The sequence below is a fragment of the Ranitomeya variabilis genome, chromosome 4 (assembly GCF_051348905.1).
Source record: "Ranitomeya variabilis isolate aRanVar5 chromosome 4, aRanVar5.hap1, whole genome shotgun sequence".
Taxonomy (NCBI): Eukaryota; Metazoa; Chordata; class Amphibia; order Anura; family Dendrobatidae; genus Ranitomeya; species Ranitomeya variabilis.
This window is the reverse complement of record NC_135235.1, coordinates 766,833,679-766,854,870: the sequence shown is the minus strand read 5'-3', so window position 1 is coordinate 766,854,870 and position 21,192 is coordinate 766,833,679. Positions and strand designations below refer to the sequence as shown.

General features: G+C 47.5%; 2 protein-coding genes across 5 annotated transcripts in view; both read right to left on the bottom strand.

Annotated features, from left to right (window-relative positions):
* The window catches only part of LOC143766910 (uncharacterized), an 817,195-nt gene that overhangs the window by 552,416 nt on the left and 243,587 nt on the right, over positions 1-21,192 (bottom strand). The window lies entirely within an intron of this gene.
* Positions 1-21,192, bottom strand: part of LOC143766913 (uncharacterized) — an 84,628-nt gene that overhangs the window by 41,850 nt on the left and 21,586 nt on the right. For all 4 annotated transcript variants that reach the window (XM_077254913.1, XM_077254914.1, XM_077254911.1 and 1 more), the window contains exons 2-6: positions 7,667-7,816; positions 7,360-7,539; positions 7,153-7,276; positions 6,972-7,069; positions 6,683-6,773 (exon numbers count right to left, since the gene is read on the bottom strand). In XM_077254913.1, the coding sequence (XP_077111028.1) occupies positions 6,683-6,773; positions 6,972-7,069; positions 7,153-7,276; positions 7,360-7,539; positions 7,667-7,744 (571 nt within the window). In that variant the 5' untranslated portion in view covers positions 7,745-7,816. The remainder of the gene's footprint in view (positions 1-6,682; positions 6,774-6,971; positions 7,070-7,152; positions 7,277-7,359; positions 7,540-7,666; positions 7,817-21,192) is intronic.

The window sequence follows — 21,192 nt, the reverse complement described above, 5'->3', positions numbered from 1 at the left end:
AATTTGTTTTATTTTACCAAGGAGAAAATGGACCCCAAAAGATGTTATACAATTTGTCCTGAGTACGCTGATACCCCATATGTGGGGGTAAACCACTGTTTGGGCGCATGGGAGAGCTCGGAAGCGAAGGAGCGCCGTTTGACTTTTCACTGCAAAATTGACAGGAATTGAGATGGGACGCCATGTTGCGTTTGGAGAGCCACTGATGTGCCTAAACATTGAAACCCCCCCACAAGTGACACCATTTTGGAAAGTAGACCCCCTAAGGAACTTATCTAGAGGTGTGGTGAGCACTTTGACCCACCAAGTGCTTCACAGAAGTTTATAATGCAGAACCGTAAAAATAAAAAATCATATTTTTTCACAAAAATGATATTTTTGCCCCCAATTTTTTATTTTCCAAAGGGTAAGAGAAGAAATTGGACCCCAAAAGTTGTTGTACAATTTGTCCTGAGTACGCTGATACCCCATATGTGGGGGTAAACCACTGTTTGGGTGCATGGGAGAGCTCGGAAGGGAAGGAGCGCCGTTTGACTTTTCACTGCAAAATTGACAGGAATTGAGATGGGACGCCATGTTGCGTTTGGAGAGCCACTGATGTGCCTAAACATTGAAACCCCCCCACAAGTGACACCATTTTGGAAAGTAGACCCCCTAAGGAACTTATCTAGAGGTGTGGTGAGCACTTTGACCCACCAAGTGCTTCACAGAAGTTTATAATGCAGAGTCGTAAAAATAAAACAAAATTTTTTTTCCCACAAAAATTATTTTTAAGGCTACGTTCACATTAGCGTTAAGCTAATGTGCGTCGGGTTTGCGTCGGCGACGCAGCGGCGACGCATGCGTCATGCGCCCCCTATACTTAACATGGGGGACGCATGCGTTTTTTATTGTTGCGTTGTGCCACACATGCGTCTTTTTTGCCGCAAGCGTCGGACCAAGAAAACGCAACAAGTTGCATTTTTCTTGCGTCCGATTTTCGGCAAAAACCGACGCATGCGTCGCAAAACGCAGCGTTTTTGCGTGCGTTTTGCCGCGTTTTTGCGTGCGTTGTGCGTTGCGTCGTCGACGCAGCGGCGCACAACGCTAGTGTGAACTTAGCCTTAGCCCCCAGTTTTGTATTTTCCCGAGGGTAACAGGAGAAATTGGACCCCAAACGTTGTTGTCCAATTTGTCCTGAGTACGCCGATACCCCATATGTGGGGGGGAACCGCCGTTTGGGCGCATGGGAGGGCTCGGAAGGGATGGAGCGCCATTTGGAATGCAGACTTAGATGGAATGGTCTGCAGGCGTCACATTGCGTTTGCAGAGCCCCTAATGTACCTAAACAGTGAAACCCCCCAACAAGTGACACCATTTTGGAAAGTAGACCCCCTAAGGAACTCATCTAGATGTGTTGTGAGAGCTTTGAACCCCCAAGTGTTTCACTACAGTTTATAACGCAGAGCCGTGCAAATACAAAATATTTTTATTCCACAAAAATTATTTTTTAGCCCCCAGTTTTGTATTTTTCCAAGGGTAACAGGAGAAATTGGACCCTATATATTGTTGTCCAATTTGTCCTGAGTATGCTGATACCTGATATCTGGGGGGTAACCACCGTTTGAGCGCATGGCAGAGCTCGGAAGGGAAGGATCATCATTTGCAATGCAGACTTAGATGGATTGGTCTACAGGCGTCACATTGCGTTTGCAGAGCCCCTACTGTACCTAAACAGTAGAAACCCCCCCACAAGTGACCCAATATTGGAAACTAGACCCCCCAAGGAACTTATCCAGTTGTGTTGTGAGAACTTTGAACCCCCAAGTGTTTCACTACAGTTTATAACGCAGAGCCGTGAAGATAAAAAAAATTAAAAATTTCCCCCAAAAATTATTTTTTAGCCCCCAGTTTTGTATTTTCCCAATGATAACAGGAGAAACTGGACCCCAAAAGTTGTTGTCCAATTTGTCTTGAGTACGCCGATACCCCATATGTGGGGGGGAACCACCGTTTGGGCGCATGGGAGGGCTCGGAAGGGAAGGAGCGCCATTTGGAATGCAGACTTAGATGGAATGGTCTGCAGGCGTCACATTGCGTTTGCAGAGCCCCTAATGTACCTAAACAGTAGAAACCCCCCACAAGTGACACCATTTTGGAAAGGAGAACCCCTAAGGAACTCATCTAGATGTGTTGTGAGAGCTTTGAACCCCCAAGTGTTTCACTACAGTTTATAACGCAGAGCCATGCAAATAATAAAAAAAAAATTTTCCACAAAAATTATTTTTTAGCCCCTAGTTTTGTATTTTCCCAAGGGTAACAGGAGAACTTGGACCCCAAAAGTTGTTCTCCAATGTGTTCCGAGTACGCTGATACCCCATATGTTGGGGTAAACCCCTGTTTGGGCGCACGCGAGAGCTTGGAAGGGAAGAAGCACTGTTTTACTTTTTCAACGCAGAATTGACTGGAATTGAAATCGGACGCCATGTCACGTTTGGAGAGCCCCTGATGTGCCTAAACAGTGGAAACCCCCCAATTATAACTGAAACCCTAATCCAAACACACCCCTAACCCTAATCCCAACGGTAACCCTAACCACACCTCTAACCCAGACACACCCCTAACCCTAATCCCAACCCTATTCCCAACCGTAAATGTAATCCAAACCCTAACTTTAGCCCCAACCCTAACCCTAGCCCTAACCCCTAATGGGAAAATGGAAATAAATACATTTTTTACATTTTTTTAATTTTTCCCTAACTAAGCGGGTGATGAAGGGGGGTTTGATTTACTTTTATAGCGGGTTATTTAGCAGATTTTTATGATTGGCAGCCGTCACACACTGAAAGACGCTTTTTATTGCAAAAAATATTTTTTGCGTTACCACATTTTGAGAGCTATAATTTTTCCATATTTGAGACCACAGAGTCATGTGAGGTCTTGTTTTTTGTGGGACGAGTTGAAGTTTTTATTGGTAACATGTTCGGGCACGGGATATTTTTTTGATCGCTTTTATTCCGATTTTTGTGAGGCAGAATGAACAAAAACAAGCTATTCATGAATTTCTTTTGGGGGAGGCGTTTATATCGTTCCGCGTTTGGTAAAATTGATAAAGCAGTTTTATTCTTCGGGTCAGTACGATTACAGCGATACCTCATTTATATAATTTTTTTTTTTGTTTTGGCGCTTTTATACGATAAAAGCTATTTTATAGAAAAAATAATTATTTTGGTATCGCTTAATTCTGAGGACTATAACTTTTTTATTTTTTCGCTCATGATGGTGTATGGCGGCTCGTTTTTTGCGGGACAAGATGACGTTTTCAGCGGTACAATGGTTATTTATATCCGTCTTTTTGATCGCGTGTTATTCCACTTTTTGTTTGGCGGTATGAGAATAAAGCGTTGTTTTTTGTCTCTTTTTTTTTTTACGGTGTTCACTGAAGGGGTTAACTAGTGATATAGTTTTATAGGTGGGGTCGTTACGGACGCGGCGATACTAAATATGTGTACTTTTATTGTTTGATTTTTTTTTATTTAGATAATGAAATGTATTTATGGGAATAATTTTTTTAAATTATTTATTTAGGAACTTTTTTATTTTTTTTTTACACATGTGGACATTTTTTTTTTACTTTGTCCCAGGGGGGGACATTACAGATCGGTGATTTGAAAGTGTGCACAGCACTCTGTCAGATCGACGATCTGCTGTGCAGGGCTGCAGGCTTACCAAGCGCCTGCTCTGAGCAGGCACTCGGTAAGCCACCTCCCTCCCTGCAGGACCTGGATGCCGCGGCCATCTTGGATCCGGGACCTGCGGCGAGGAGGGAGGTAGGAGACCCTCGGAGCAACGCGATCACATCGCGTTGCTCCGGGGGTCTCAGGGAAGCCCGCAGGGAGCCCCCTCCCTGCGCGATGCTTCCCTATACCGCCGGCACACCGCGATCATATTTGATCGCGGTGTGCCGGGGTTAATGTGCCGGGGGCGGTCCGTGACCACTCCTGGCACATAGTGCCGGATGTCAGCTGCGATAGTCAGCTGACACCCGGCCGCGCTCCCCCCGTGAGCGCGGCCGATATCGTATGACGTACTATTCCGTCCTTGGGAAGTAGGGCCCACCCCACATGGACGGAATAGTACGTCTAATGACAGAAAGGGGTTAAGGGAGACAGAGGAATCCTGGGGGGAAACCTCGTCTTGTTTTAGTTTGAGGGTTAGCGATATAGCCGAAATAAGACTATCTACGACAGCCTGCATGCTAGAAGCCTGGTCTGAATTGGAGTCAGAACCGGACTGGGAATCCACATCAGACCCAATGTCCTCCTTCAAAGAGGGGAATTGGGAGGAGGAGAGCAGCTTGAGCGCTGCGGAGGGACCTGGAGAACCAGACGAAGAGCCAGACAGAGTCCTCTTTCTAGAGCGGCTGGCTGATTTGTCTCCCTGTGGTTCAGGGTCAGGTGCGGCCGACTCGTCATGGAAGACGGTCGGAGCGCTGGTGGCTGAAGGAGGCTGTGGAAGACGTTCAAGCGCCTGGACCAGGGACTGAGATACCTTAGTCAATTCAGAGACCGACTGCGAGATAGCAACGGCCCACTCAGGGGGAGGGGGAGCGCCCCCATCCCGAGAGTCAGAAGCTTCCTGCGGGGCAGACATGGCAGGAGGACTGCAGGACTGGCAGAGAGGCGACGATTGGCCTACAGACCACTTTATCTTACAACGAGCACAGGCGTAGTGAGTAATGGTAGGTTTGGTAAGGCAGGCTCCAGAAGAGTTGGACATAAGGATATTCTGCAGCACTATACTACAGAAAAGACTAAAGGACCTGCAGTGGTATGGATAATACAAAGTGAGGGGCCAATATAGCGTCGCAATCCTACCGCACCGCAGAGCAGAGTTGTCCGTGTCCCCCAACACACGATGTCTCCTGTGCACGGAGCTGCTGAAGCAGGAAGTGCCAGCAGAGAAGAAGGGGCGGTGCTGTACTGAGAGGAATAAGCCCAGGCTCCTGATAGGGCCGCACCGAAAGGGAAGGGTGTGCCCGGGATGTAAAAACCCCTCTGAGTGGAGGAGGAAAAGAGCGCAGAAAAAGGAGGGGGCGTGGCCTATCGGAGGGGGCGTGGCCGGCCACAGCGGTGAAAGTGAAAACGGCCGTGACTGTGTGAAAGCACTGTACATTTAGACAGGGAAATACTGCTGCGGGGGAGCGGCTGCTGAAGCGCTGGTACCTGCATGTCCAGTTCCACAGGTAGAGGGAGAGAGGATCAACCAGGGGCCCGATGAGAGAGGGGTCGCTGGAAACAGAATCCTTCGTCCAGAAGACGGCCTCGACCCCAAAGACAAGGGGGAGGGTCACCGCTGGTGACCACCGTCTTCCTCTCAGCCCTCTCCGAGGAGAGGGGTGAGGGGGACTGTTTGGCAAGGACCGCCACCATAAAGACCCTGGAGCACCTGGGAGGGTGACAAGGGATAATGTCCTGCCGGCGGCCTGAGAGCTGAAATGCGGACGACACCACACTGCTCGCTCAGCCGCCCTCCTGGGGAGGCAGGGTGGGAGATTGCACCCTGAATCCCTGAATGCTGTATCTGAAAAAGAAAAGTCAAAACGTTAATAAAAACAACAAAACCTGTAAAGGAATCAAGATTAGCAGCGGATCTGAAGATCCAGGTCCGCCTCCTACAGACACTAAGCACAAACTGAGGTACTTGGTGCCTGTCGGTGGGTATATACTGCCGGGGAGGAGCTACGCCTTTTTCCTTTTTTGCATAGTGTCAGCCACCTAGCAGCAGCAGCATACACCCATGGTTGTCCTGTGTCCCCCAATGAAGCGATAAAGAAAATTTAAAGTTTGAAAATTGCTAAATTTTAATTTTTTTTTGCCATATTTCCGTTTTTTTCATAAATAATCGCAAGTAATATCGAAGAAATGTTACCACTAACATGAAGTACAATATGTCATGAAAAAACGTTCTCAGAATCAGCGGGATCCGTTAAAGCGTTCCAGAGTTATAACCTCATAAAGGGACAGTGGTCAGAATTGTAAAAATTGGCCCGGTCATCAAGTACCAAATTGGCTCTGTCACTAAGCGGTTAAAGAGAACTGTGTATAATAGTGCAGAGCGGAGATGTCTTAAAGGGAACCTGTCAGCAGGATTGTGCTCAGTGACTACAGACACTGTCAGGTCGGTGCCGTTATACTGATTACACTGATACCTGGTGATGAAATCCATCTTATGGTTGTTGTTTAATCTGTATTTGTAGTTTTCAGTTGATGAGATTCTCGTGCTCTGGGGCGGGACTGTGGGCGGGGCTTTATGTGGTGCTCTGGGGCGGGGCTGTATGTGGTGCTCTGATTACATATGCATCTGTATTGGCTTATGACAGGTCGCTGATCCCTCACTACATGGGCTGACAGCCCCTCTGACTTTGAATCGGAGACCCCGTGGCATGATGCTGGTTCCGATCGCTGCCATGGAGACACGATGTCGTCATGACGACATCAGGGTCTCCAGACCTGAGAGGCTTCCTGTCATGCGCAGTGATGATCAGGAAGTCTCTCAGATCAGTGTATAGAAGGAGAATGTTGTGGTCTAGAGGCAAAATGGTGATCATGGTAATACGGCCGGACTACACCACCGATAAAGCAGCCACAGCCGGTGATGAGAAGAATCTGTGACTTCTCTGCATTTAGTGGTCACTACTCACCTGGGTAGTCATATGTGGGAATCTCCTCTTTACACCACTCATCACCCCTCACATATGTCTCTGTAGTATTAATATGGGTCAGATCTTCATCCTGAAACAAATATTGTAAAAGTCACCGACAGATGGAGAAGTCACATCTATGAACAGCTCTAATCCTGCCATCTCCACCGTTCTCATTACACAAGTATAAAACATATAATACTGGTGGATAAAACAAGACTGAGCACAAGACCTTCACCGGCGTCTACACATCATAGGGGAGATCTCCTGACACCTTCTCTCCATCTACCTGATGATCCTGAGGAGCATTGGGAGCTTCTTGCTTGCAGTGTTGTGGTAGAAGAGGTTGTGAACATCTCTCTGGTGTTGTCCTCTTACTGGATAGATCTGGAGGAAACACATACAGGGAGTGAATTCATTCTTTACATACAGATAATTATAGGCCGTGTGTATTTAGTCCTGTCTATTACCTGGAGATGTGAGGGGCTGGGGAACCTCCATTATGACGTTCTTGTACAGATCTCTGTGTCCTTCTAAATACTCCCACTCCTCCATGGAGAAATAGACAGCGACATCCTGACACCTTATAGGAACCTGACACATACAATGATACCGTCATCCCCCCGATCCCTTCATAGTGTTACTGTATAATGTCCCAGCATTCCCGGCAGTGTCACCTCTCCAGTCAGCAGCTCAGTCATCTTGTAGATGAGTTCTAGGATCTTCTGGTCATTGATGTCCTCATGGATCAGGGGGTGAGGTGGAGGCCCAGGGATTGGGCTCAGGGGTCTTCCACATCCCTCAGACACAGGGTCCTGACAGCGATCACTAGAGGTCTTCTTCACCACTGTGTAATCCTGGTAATGGACAGACACATTAATAAATCTCACTACAGACATTTCCAGTCCTCACCTCTCCAGTTCTGTCCATCTGTTATTCCCATAGATAAGAATGATGTAATGTGACGTCATCAGAATCTCTCACCTCTCCAGTAAGCCGGAAGAGGATCTCTAGGGTGAGGTGTAATATCCTCTCCGCCATCTTGTCTCTGTCCATATCCATCTGTGATGGGTAAATCAGGAAAATTCTCTTCTATAGAAGATCTTCACTGAGAGGATCCGATATTGTAGAGACCTGAATGAAAAGATGAGCCGATGTAACATCATAAGAATCCTGTAATAATACAATTACTGGAGATAATAAGGGAAACATATGCGGAGATTTATTATTTTACAATATTTAGTTTCCTTCTTTACATCTACTAATAAAACCTATATATTTAGGCCACAGACAACAAGCAGTTTCTCCCTCGGAGTCGGCAGCTGAATACGTTCCTCATAGACTCATCTTCCATAACGCTAATTCTCGTCTCATTTACCGACCCTGGAATCGGCATTAGCAATACTGCAGGAGATATTCATTACACGCGACATGAGAAATAACTACTTCATGATGAGGACGACATCTTCATCTTCTACTACAGCTCTTGACCGCGTATGCCGAGTACGGTTTTTCCTTCGGGTGTAATCCTAAATACCGCCAAACCCTGATCTACTGTCCCAACCCATTCCTTAAATAAAAACACAACCATTTATATTCTTTTGGATATTTTGGCCACAGCGGCCAACTTTTATTAACAAAAATAACAAACAGTAATACAATCAGTATATATATAAATTCGAGGGGAGGGTTCTTGGAGCTAAAAGATCTGGCAAAACCCCAAAAAGAAGATCGACCACCATATTACCCTCAGCCGTACATCACCAGCTCGCGGGCACCGTTCATCCCGTTCCGGGAAGAGAAAAACCACCAACAGCTCCCAGGGTAAAAACCCCGTCCAGAGCCCATACCAAAATGCCAGATCAAACCCCACACTGTGAAGGAACAAATTATGAAAGGTTCTCCATTTTGTGCTAGATTCTCCATTTTGTGCTTTTCGACTCCATTTTCTTGTTGCTTAAAGATAAATTCTGTTATTTAATTAGGTAAAAGGTTACAGCTGCCATGAAGTAATTTTATCTTGTTGTTCACAAGCCTGGTATGCAACTAGGCTATGGTTCATAATTGGTATAAAGACCTTGAGTCTTCTGACTCGAGCCAGATAATAGATTCGGGGGTGTATCACTATACAAGACTGAGGCATCTGTTAGAAAAACACATACTATGCCAAAAAGACATGACCATATCTGTAGTTTCCATTTTTCCTGTATCCTCATGGGTTAAGTTTTTTCTGTATTCTTATAGGTTAAGAACTGTGAGCGTGTTCTTATGCTGATTGGTTGAAGTATAGTTTCTATGACTATGAAAACTCATACACAATAAACGGGGGCCAGAGATCTGCTCGATCCCCCATACAGAGACACACGTCTCCGTCTGGTCATTTTCAGTTATAATAATAATAATAATAATTTTATTTATATAGCGCCAACATATTCCGCAGCGCTTTACAACTTATAGAGGGGACTTATACAGACAACAGACATTACAGCATAACAGAAATCACAGTTCAAAACAGATACCAGGAGGAATGAGGGCCCTGCTGCTCGCAAGCTTACAATCTATGAGGAAAAGGGGAGACACAAGAGGTGGATGGTAACAATTGCTTTAGTTATTTGGACCAGCCATAGTGTAAGGCTCGGGTGTTCATGTAAAGCTGCATGAACCAGTTAACTGCCTAAGTATGTAACAGTACAGACACAGAGGCTATTAACTGCATAAAGTGTATGAGAACATGATGGAGGAACGTGATTATGTTGTTGTTTTTTATTAATAGGCCACACAGGGATAATTAGGTTAATGCGTTGAGGCGGTAGGCCAATCTGAACAAATGAGTTTTTAGTGCACGCTTAAAACTGTGGGGATTGGGGATTAATTGTATTAACCTAGGTAGTGCATTCCAAAGAATCGGCGCCGCACGTGTAAAGTCTTGGAGACGGGAGTGGGAGGTTCTGATTATTGAGGATGCTAACCTGAGGTCATTAGCAGAGCGGAGGGCACGGGTAGGTTGGTAGACTGAGACCAGAGTTGCCGGCAACGCCCTGTAGATTAATTTGGAAATCACTGAGTTAACCGTGAAGGATCAATTTAGATCCTCCCTCAACAACACCATTTTAAATTGCCTGTAATTATGTTCCAATTCCTTCCCCCTACCAATCAGCGTCAACTCCAAGAACCCCCACCCCCCACCACACACGAACAGCCCTGACCACCTCAGGCTCGTGAGTGCCCCAACGCCACCAACGCCCTTTCCACCCCTTCTTGTAATGCCAAAGTCCACAAATCAATTCCAGTCGCATTTAAGTGAACTCCGTCCTCCAACCAGTAATTACAAACCCCCGATTCCAATTCAAAATGCCTGACGCTAATACCCCCATTTCTGGAAATGAAACCTGATACTGCCCTGTTTAACTTTACCCTAGCTCTGTTAATACCCTTCAAAGATCTAGCTACCCTCCACCGCTTCCTAGGCACAATATCCGACCACACGATCAACACACCCGGAAACGATACCCGCAACCTCAAAAAAAAAAATCGAACCGTATGTCTCTGATTAATTCTCTGACTGGCCGTACCCCCAAATCATTCCCCCAAAATGCACAATCAAAATGTCAGGCTGTCTATCCAAACAAACAGCGCTGGAAAATTCAGAAAGGGCCCTACTCCAAACCATCCCCCTAAATCCCAACCAACGAATGACCACTTGCCGCCTACTAAAACCCAGTTGCCTACCGTCCTGTTATGGTCCTGGTGGTTAGGACCTGATAGGTAAACCAGAAATAAGGACAAGCTCTGGGAATGTGGGAACTTTACTGACCGCAATCCTGATCCTATCAAAACACACTATAGGCAGCCGTGGAGCGTTCCTAACTCTCCCTAGACGCCTCTTCACAGCCTGAGAGCTAGCTTCCCCTAGAGAGAAACAAAGCCTCACTTGCCTCAGAGAAATTTCCCCCAAACTTTAGACAGCCCCCCACAAATAATAACGGTGAGTTAAGGGGAAAACACAAACATAGAAATGAAAACAGGTTTTAGCAAATGAGGCCCGCTAATAACTAAATAGTCAGAAGATAGCAAGGAATCTGTGCAGTCAGTATAAAATACTACAAAAATTATCCACGCAGAGAGTACAAAAAGACCCCCACACCGACTCACGATGTGAGGGGCGCAACTCTGCACCCCAGAGCTTCCAGCTAGCAAGAAAATAGCATATAAGCAAGCTGGACTGAACTCATCATACACTGAGAAACATTTTCAAAAAGCAATGAGCAAAAATGAACCAGCATGAACTTAGCTTCTCCTGGAGGAGACAGGTCACAAGGGAAGTCCAGAGAGATCCGAACCAGTACTGAATACGACAGCTGGCAACAAGTAAAGGTCCAGGTGGAGTTAAATAGGCAGCCAGAATAGCAGAAAACAAGGCAGCTGGAGCCAGCTACAGACCAGCCGTATCACTCAAAGCTACCAGGGGGAGCCCATGAACAGAACTCACAAAGTACCATTCATGACCACAGGAGGGAGCCCGAGAACGGAATTCACAACAGTACCCCCCCCTTGAGGAGGGGTCACCGAACCCTCACCAGAGCCCCCAGGCCGATCAGGACGAGCCAAATGAAAGGCACGAACCAAATCGGCAGCATGGACATCAGAGGCAACAACCCAGGAATTATCCTCCTGACCATAGCCCTTCCATTTAACCAAGTACTGAAGCTTCCGTCTCGAAATACGAGAATCCAAGATCTTCTCCATCACATACTCCAATTCTCCCTCGACCAACACCGGAGCAGGAGGATCAACAGAAGGAACCACAGGCACCACATACCTCCGCAACAATGACCTATGGAACACATTATGAATGGTAAAAGATGCTGGGAGGTCCAAACGAAATGACACAGGATTGAGGATTTCTGAAATCTTATAAGGACCGATGAAACGAGGCTTGAACTTAGGAGAGGAAACCTTCATAGGAACATAACGAGAAGACAACTAAACCAAATCCCCCACACGAAGTCGGGGACCCACACAGCGACGGCAGTTAGCAAAGCGCTGAGCCTTCTCCTGTGACAACGTCAAAATTGTCCACTACGTGGTTCCAAATCTGCTGCAACCTATCCATCACAGAATCCACCCCAGGACAGTCAGAAGGCTCAACCTGACCTGAGGAAAAACGAGGATGAAAACCAGAATTACAAAAAAAAGGCGAAACCAAAGTAGCAGAACTAGCCCGATTATTGAGGGCGAACTCAGCCAATGGCAAAAAAGTCACCCAATCATCCTGGTCAGCAGAAACAAAACATCTCAGATAAGTTTCCAAGGTCTGATTAGTTCGTTCGGTTTAGCCATTCGTCTGAGGATGGAAGGCCGAAGAAAAAGACAAATCAATGCCCATCTTAGCACAAAAGGACCGCCAAAATCTGGACAAAAACTGGGACCCTCTGTCAGACACAATGTTCTCCGGAATACCATGCAAACGAACCACATTCTGAAAAAACAGCGGAACCAAATCAGAGGAAGAAGGCAACTTAGGCAAGGGCACCAAATGGACCATCTTAGAAAACCGATCACAAACCACCCAGATGAAAGACATCCTCTGAGAGACTGGAAGATCCGAAATAAAATCCATGGAAATATGCGTCCATGGCCTCTTTGGGACAGGCAAAGGCAAAAGTAATCCACTGGCAAGAGAACAGCAAGGCTTGGCCCGAGCACAAATCCCACAGGACTGCACAAAGGAACGCACATCCAGCGACAAGGAAGGCCACCAAAAGGACCTAGCCACCAAATCCCTCGTACCAAAAATCCCAGGGTGACCCGCCAACACCGAACAATGAACCTCGGAAATAACTCTACTGGTCCATCTATCCGGGACAAACAGTCTCTCCGGTGGACAACGGTCAGGTCTATCGGCCTGAAATTCCTGCAGCACCCGCCGCAAATCAGGAGACATGGCAGACAAAATCACCCCCTCTCTGAGGATACCAGCCGGTTCAGAGACTCCCGGAGAGTCAGGCACAAAACTCCTAGACAGGGCATCAGCCTTCACATTCTTCGAGCCCGGAAGGTACGAAACCACGAAATCGAAACGGGAGAAAAACAGCGACCATCGAGCTTGTCTAGGATTTAACCGCTTGGCAGACTCGAGATAAATCAAATTCTTGTGATCCGTCAAGACCACCACGCGATGTTTGGCTCCCTCAAGCCAATGCCGCCACTCCTCGAATGCCCACTTCATTGCCAACAACTCCCGATTACCAACATCATAATTCCGCTCGGCAGGCGAAAACTTTCTAGAAAAGAAAGCACATGGCTTCATCACAGAGCCATCAGAGCTTCTCTGCGACAAGACAGCCCCTGCTCCAATCTCAGAAGCATCAACCTCGACCTGAAAAGGAAGAGAAACATCTGGCTGACGCAAGACAGGAGCCGAAGAAAACCGACGTTTCAGCTCCTGAAAGGCCTCAACGGCTGCAGAAGACCAATTCGTCACATCAGCACCCTTCTTGGTCAGATCCGTCAAAGGCTTAACCACACTAGAAAAATTAGTGATGAAGCGACGGTAAAAATTATCAAAGCCCAAGAACTTCTGAAGACTCTTCACCGATGTAGGTTGAGTCCAGTCATAAATGGCCTGGACTTTAACTGGATCCATCTCGATAGTAGAAGGGGAAAAAATAAAGCCCAAAAAGGAAACCTTCTGGACTCCGAAGAGACATTTAGAGCCCTTCACAAACAAGGCATTGGCATGCAGGACCTGAAACACCATCCTGACCTGCTTCACATGAGATTCCCAATCATCAGAAAAGACCAAAATATCATCCAGGTACACAATCATAAATCTATCCAGATACTCTCGGAAAATGTCGTGCATGAAGGACTGAAACACGGAAGGGGCATTAGAAAGCCCAAAAGGCATCACCAAGTACTCAAAATGACCTTCGGGCGTATTAAATGCTGTTTTCCATTCATCGCCCTGTTTTATACGCACAAGATTATAAGCTCCTCGAAGATCTATCTTGGTGAACCAACTAGCCCCCCTAATCCGAGCAAACAGATCGGACAGCAGAGGCAAAGGGTACTGGAATTTGACCGTGATTTTATTTAGAAGGCGATAATCTACACAGGGTCTCAGAGAACCATCCTTCTTGGCCACAAAAAAGAACCCTGCACCCAAAGGTGACGAGGACGGACGAATATGCCCTTTCTCCAAAGACTCCTTTATATAACTTCGCATAGCGGCATGTTCTGGTACAGATAAATTAAAGAGTCGACCATTAGGGAAATTACTACCAGGAATCAAATTTATAGCACAATCACAATCCCTATGAGGAGGTAGGGCACTGGATTTGGGCTCATCAAATACATCCTGGTAATCCGACAAAAATTCAGGGACTTCAGAAGGAGTAGAAGAAGCTATTGACACCAAAGGAACATCACCATGTACCCCTTGACAACCCCAACTTGACACAGACATTGCTTTCCAATCCAGGACTAGATTATGAACCTGCAGCCAAGGCAGACCCAACACGACAACGTCATGCAAATTATGTAACACCAGAAAGCGAATAACCTCCTGATGTGCAGGAGTCATGCACATGGTCACTTGAGTCCAGTACTGAGGCTTATTCTTGGCCAATGGCGTAGCATCAATTCCCTTTAGTGGAATAGGGAATTGCAAAGGCTCCAAGATAAAACCACAGCGCCTGGCAAATGACAAATCCATCAAATTCAGAGCAGCGCCTGAATCCACAAAAGCCATAACTGAGTAGGATGACAGAGAGCAAATCAAAGTAACAGACAAAATGAATTTAGGCTGTACAGTACCAATGGTGACAGACTTAGCGAACCTTTTTGTGCGCTTAGAACAATCAGAGATAACATGAGTGGAGTCACCACAGTAAAAGCACAACCTATTCTGACATCTGTGATTTTGCCGTTCAATTCTGGTCAGAATCCTGTCACATTGCATAGACTCAGGCTTCTGCTCAGAAAACACTTCCAGATGGTGCACAGGATTGCGCTCCCGCAAACGCCGATCAATCTGAATGGCCAAAGACATTGACTCATTCAGACCCGCAGGCGTGGGGAACCCCACCATAACATCCTTAAGGGCTTCAGAAAGACCCTTTCTGAAAATTGCTGCCAGGGCACACTCATTCCATTGCGTGAGCACAGACCACTTCCTAAACCTCTGACAGTAAACCTCTGCTTCATCCTGACCCTGAGACAGAGCCAGCAAAATCTTTTCTGCCTGGTCTACTAGATTAGGTTCCTCATAAAGCAATTCAAGCGCCAGAAAAAATGCATCCACATTTAGCAATGCAGGATCTCCTGGCGCCAGGGAGAATGCCCAATCTTGAGGGTCACCACGTAACAAAGAAATAATAATTTTAACTTGCTGAACAGGGTCACCAGAGGAACGGGGTCTCAGAGAAAGAAACAATTTGCAATTATTTTTGAAATTCAGAAATTTAGATCTATCTCCAGAGAACAACTCAGGAATTGGTATTTTAGGCTCTGACATAGGACTGTGAACTACATAATCCTGAATGCTTTGTACCCTTGCAGTGAGATGATCCACACTAGAGGACAGACTCTGAATGTCCATATCTGCAGCTGAGTCCTGAACCACCCAGAGATTAAGGGGAGGAGAGAGACTAAACACACTGCAGAGGAAAAAAAATAAGCTCAGAACTTCTCTTATCCCTCTTTTGCGATGCATTAACACTATGGGCCAGCTGTACTGTTATGGTCCTGGTGGTTAGGAACACATGAAATGACCTGATAGGTAAACCAGAAATAAGGACAAGCTCTGGGAATGTGGGAACTTTACTGACCGCAATCCTGATCCTATCAAAACACACTATAGGCAGCCGTGGAGCGTTCCTAACTCTCCCTAGACGCCTCTTCACAGCCTGAGAGCTAGCTTCCCCTAGAGAGAAACAAAGCCTCACTTGCCTCAGAGAAATTTCCCCCAAAGTTTAGACAGCCCCCCACAAATAATAACGGTGAGTTAAGGGGAAAACACAAACATAGAAATGAAAACAGGTTTTAGCAAATGAGGCCCGCTAATAACTAAATAGTCAGAAGATAGCAAGGAATCTGTGCAGTCAGTATAAAATACTACAAAAATTATCCAGGCAGAGAGTACAAAAAGACCCCCACACCGACTCACGATGTGAGGGGCGCAACTCTGCACCCCAGAGTTTCCAGCTAGCAAGAAAATAGCATATAAGCAAGCTGGACTGAACTCATCATATACTGAGAAACATTTTCAAAAAGCAATGAGCAAAAATGAACCAGCATGAACTTAGCTTCTCCTGGAGGAGACAGGTCACAAGGGAAGTCCAGAGAGATCCGAACCAGTACTGAATACAACGACAGCTGGCAATAAGTAAAGGTCCAGGTGGAGTTAAATAGGCAGCCAGAATAGCAGAAAAGAAGGCAGCTGGAGACATCTACAGACCAGCCGTATCACTCAAAGCCACCAGGGGGAGCCCATGAACAGAACTCACAAAGTACCACTCATGACCACAGGAGGGAGCCCGAGAACGGAATTCACAACACCGTCCGGCCTGACATCGGCACGCAGCGCCCCCAATGCATGAACGAATATCCGAAGATCCAGGCTAAATAGGGGAAACCACCTGCAACAAGATACACGAAGAAACACTCAAATTCGAATAGAATATCATAACACGCCACCTAAAAATTAATGACGAACATAACTTAAATAGCGATCTGAAGTCCACCTGCTAATTCTCCGTATGTCCTACGCGCCCAAACCCAAACTATCAGCCTCCGATGCAGCCCCGATCCTAAAGGAATGCGACCCGAACAAATCCGGGGAAAGGCCCAACTCCTGCAAACCCCTTTTCAATACCGCAATAAACTGAAAACGAGACAGAAATGACCCCTCCGCGTGACACAACAAAGGGCCTGCTCTGCCTGACCACAATCGCCAATATGCTTCCAGACATCCTCTAGGGCACATCAATGACCCGTTAACCCTCCCAAACACCACGCGTTGTCCTCTCCTAAACTGGTCAGTCTTCGAACGCTGAATCCAAAAAACGATACCCCCTGTCCAAAAATCCACATCCTCTGCCAAAAAAACCCCTGCCCTGTCCCTGGAGCTTGACACAAGCTCACCAACACGCATTGCCCCAAAAAATGCTAAAGAAAAAGCAAGTCGAAACAACGCCGACTCAAAATTAGAACAAATAGTCTCCAAAAATCTGCCCAAACGTTCCAAAAGGCTGAAAGAAATGGGACGGCGCCGATCAAGCGTCTGATTACCTCTCCTAAACCCCCTTAGTGCCTGTCTAACCAAAAAATGTTTTGTAGCGTCAGCCAACCCCTGCAACTTAAAAGCAAAAGCCAGTCCAGCAACGAATTTATTCACTTTAGAAATCGACCAACCTACCTCGGCCGCATTGCCAATTAAAAATAAAACCGCCAACATCGTATCTTCTTCAAACACCAAATTGCCCCAACAAGACACCCAACTTTGCCATACCCGCCACGAGGCTTCGTATGATGACCAGGTTTGGCTTGCAACAGACTCTTGAATCAACAGTCCCGCTCGTCCATAATCACGTTCCATAGATGCAAATGGTATTCCTCTCCCGAAATCTCCGCGTCCGGCGCCAATTCCCAAAAACGCTGCCACTGAAAACGAGATAACGCAACCACAATTGAATTTTGGACACCTGGCAAATGAATTGCCGAAATACAAGCATTCAGCTCCAAGCACCTGAAAACCAGCTCCCTCACCAACTTAATCACACCGGGGTACGAGGCCGATAAACTGTTAATCACCGGCAAGACGCTCATATTGTCGCAATAAAAACGAACCCTCCTGTTAGCTAACATTCCCCCCCAAATAGAAACCGCCACGACAATAGGAAACAATTCTAGCAAAGCCAGGTTTCTCGTAAGGCCCAACTCCCTCCAATGGTCCGGCCAACGTCCCACACACCACCGTCCCTTGCAATAGGCCCCGAAACCAGCTGCTTCCGTGTATATCTCGCAGTCAAAATTGGTTAAAACCTCCTATTGAATCAATGACCGCCCATTGTAATTGTTCAAAAAACGCTGCCACACTAGCAAATCCTCCCTGTGCTCCTTGTTCAAACGAATAAAATGGTGAGGCGCCTTCCCCCCGCCGTCGCGACAAAATATCCTACCCATGGGTATGATTCTGCACGCGAAATTCAACCTACCCAACAAAGACTGCAACTCTTTCAAAGTCAGCTTCCGCATCCTCCTAGCTCTATCCACCTCTTGTTGCAGGAGGGCCAGCTTGTCTTCTGGCAACCGACACTCCATTCTCTCGGAATCGATTAGAATGCCCAGAAAACTCAAAACGGTACTGGGACCTTCCGTCTTTTCCGCCGCTAACGGAACCCCAAAACGCTCAGCAACCCAAAACATAGCCGTTAACGCATACCGGCACACTGCTGAATCAGGGGGACCAATAAACAAAAAAACATCCAAATAATGAATAACTGACTGAACTCCCGCAACTTCCCTAACCACCCACTCCAAGAAAGTACTGAACGTCTCGAACAAGGAACAAGAAATTGCGCAACCCACTGGCAAACATCTATCCAAATAGTAACCACCATTCCAAAAACAACCTAACAACGGAACACTGTCCGCGTGCACCGGAAGCAAACGGAAGGCGGATTCAATATCCGTCTTCGCCAACAAAGCCCCGGGGCCGTGTCTCCTCACCCACTGTACCGCCACATCAAACGATGTATATTCAACACAGCACAACTCTTGGGCGATGCCATCGTTCACCGACCGGCCTTTTGGATATGACAAATGCTGAATCAACCGAAATTTATTCTGCTCTATTTTAGGCACTACCCCCAAAGGGGAAACAACCATACCTTCCGTCGGCGGATGCAAAAACGGACCTGCCATCCTACCCAGCTCCACTTCTTTTTTGAGCTTAACATCAACCACCTCGGCATGCAACATTGCCGACCGCAATTGCGCTGGGGGTGCCTGCCGCAGGTGGAGGATCCGTACTCCTCACTGCCGCCCCTGCCAGTCCCTGCTGCGTTCCTCTTCGTGCCGCTGCTGACCGCCCCGAGCGCCGGGGACCGGCTGGAATCCAGGGAGGCGCTAGCTGCGCGCTGCCTGGCTTGTACTGGCCGCACTTCCGGTCCGGCACTCACAGCAGCAGCGGTGTCCTGTGCTTGGCGCCGGGCGCATGCAGGCCGGGTGAGTGGATTCCTGCCGGAGCGTGAGCGGCTGGAGTGGGCAGCGCCGTTGGATTCACCGCCCGCAGGGTCCCTGGAGGGGCTCCGGAACCTGCGCCTGCACGCGCCGCAACTTCGGGGGAAAGTCTTTCTGGGGGCCTGGTCCTCCTGCCCCTTGTGCTCACTCCGGATCGCTCTACATCTCCTAGGATCGAGGACAGCTGGACTTCAAGCCAACCTATCCTCCTAGACCGAGCCACCTTCTGCAGCCGAGACATCAGTGATTCTGCTGACTCCATCAGGTACGTCTGCTTCACTCTGGAATATGGGATGAAATGGCGGTTTTCCCGCACTTTTCCTCCCAAATCCCCCCTCCTTATAGCTCCTCCCCCGCTGCAATCCTCCTATCACAACTCCGTGGCATTATTCAAAAACCTCAAGGCCAAATGCAGTCATGGGGGGCCTCCGTCTAGCTGCGCCCTACTCCTGCCCCCGTCTAGAAACAGATTTGGCCAGAGTCGGTCACTGACTCCATCACCACCAGCCGTCTACATGAAGGTTTCCCGTCTTCCCCGCACTGTAATCTTCTATCACGTTAGATCTCAGCTCTGATTCACACACAGAAGTTTGTTTATAGCCTAGGAAAGGGGGTAATACACATGGAGCTTCCCTGGCTAGTAATATCAGCTCACAACTGTATACTTAGCCTTTAGTGGCTATTAACATGGGGGACTCCTCTAAAAAAGTGACGTAGTTTGCCCCTATATTTAATAACCAGCAAAGGCTATGCGACAGTTGCGGGTGTCACCACCTCGCGGCCCGGGGCACCTACTTTCTCTTCCCCGCCTGTTCTTACCTCCTCCGGTCCTGTCCTGAGCCAGCAGGGTCACGCTCCGGTCGTCCGCCGGCGCTCCGGGGTCCATCCCTGCAGACATGCTGCCCGGGTCCTTGCTTCCATGTCTGCTGCACTTCCTCGTTCCTCTCCCTCTCCTAGGGAGTGCATAGGCGGCGGGCAGGCCAGCTCTCTGGCTTCTTAAAGGGCCAGCCCATTCCTACTCACTGCCCCTCCTCCCGGCCTATCACCTGCAGGCTGGAGGGATAAAAGGATCTCAGTCACTCCTGGACTCCGCCTGGGCAACTTCTATTATCCTGAAGTTGCTGCTCCAGGTCTGGTCCTGCTATGCTTACAAATCCAGTTTGCCTGCCTTACTCTGTGTTCCTTTTTCCCTAGGATCGTGTCTGGCCTTCTCGGCATCCTGAGTCCCGGATCCTGTACGGTTCCCTGCAGTCTTCAGCCTGCTTCCTAGTTCCACGTTCTGCCCTGTTTTTTCAGTTCATTTCTCCCCAGCCTCCTAGGTCGGTTTAACACAGGTGTCTGCTTCATCGGACCCTCTATTGGTGGTCAAGGGGAAATCCCTGTATAGGGGTCACTCCAAGCCTTGGACTCCTTAGAGGCACCCTGGTGTTGTGGTCCTGTGGCCCTCCTTTGGGGTGTCTCCCCTAGTATTTGTATTACTTTACAATAAAGCATTTTAACCTGCTTTCTTGGTCTGGCTCTCCCTTCCTGGTATCAGCAACCGCTGTATTTGCGGTCCAGAGGGTCCACCCGATAGACCCATCTGTAGGGCGTGACAGCGGGTTGATATTAATAGCTTAGGAAGGGGCCATAGATACTGTGCCCCCAGGCTAAAAATATCAGCTTTCAGCCGCCTGGAAAAGGCACATCTCTACTTAGCCTCTCTCTTCCTACTTGCCCTTTAGCTGAAATTATTATGATGGGAAGGAGAGGGTGACCAATACCACACCCCACCGAGCCCTGTCAATGCATAGGCATCATAGCAACCGAGTGGGCTACCTTTATGGATGATACACTCCTGCCTATCCAACTATCATATGGTAATTATCTCATAGATCCTGGGTTCATTAGTATTTGCACCAAGAATGAGGCTAATTGAGTACTTATTAATTAACTGTCGGTGGTCGGAGGTAGTCAGTGAGGTGGATGGTACCATATTGTGCTTGTAGGGGGCAGTACTGTGGGAACATTAGAAAGTGGGGGGGATGGTATTACTGTGGGGACATTATACTGTGTGTGAGGGGGATGCCAGTCCTGTGGAAACATTATCCTGTGTGTGGGGGTATGGCGGTACTGTGAGAACATTACACTGTGTGTGGGGGTATGGCAGTAGTATGAGAACATTATACTGTGTGTGGGGGTATGGCGGTACTATGAGAACATTATACTGTGTGTGGGGGTATGGCGGTACTATGAGAACATTATACTGTGTGTGGGGGTATGGC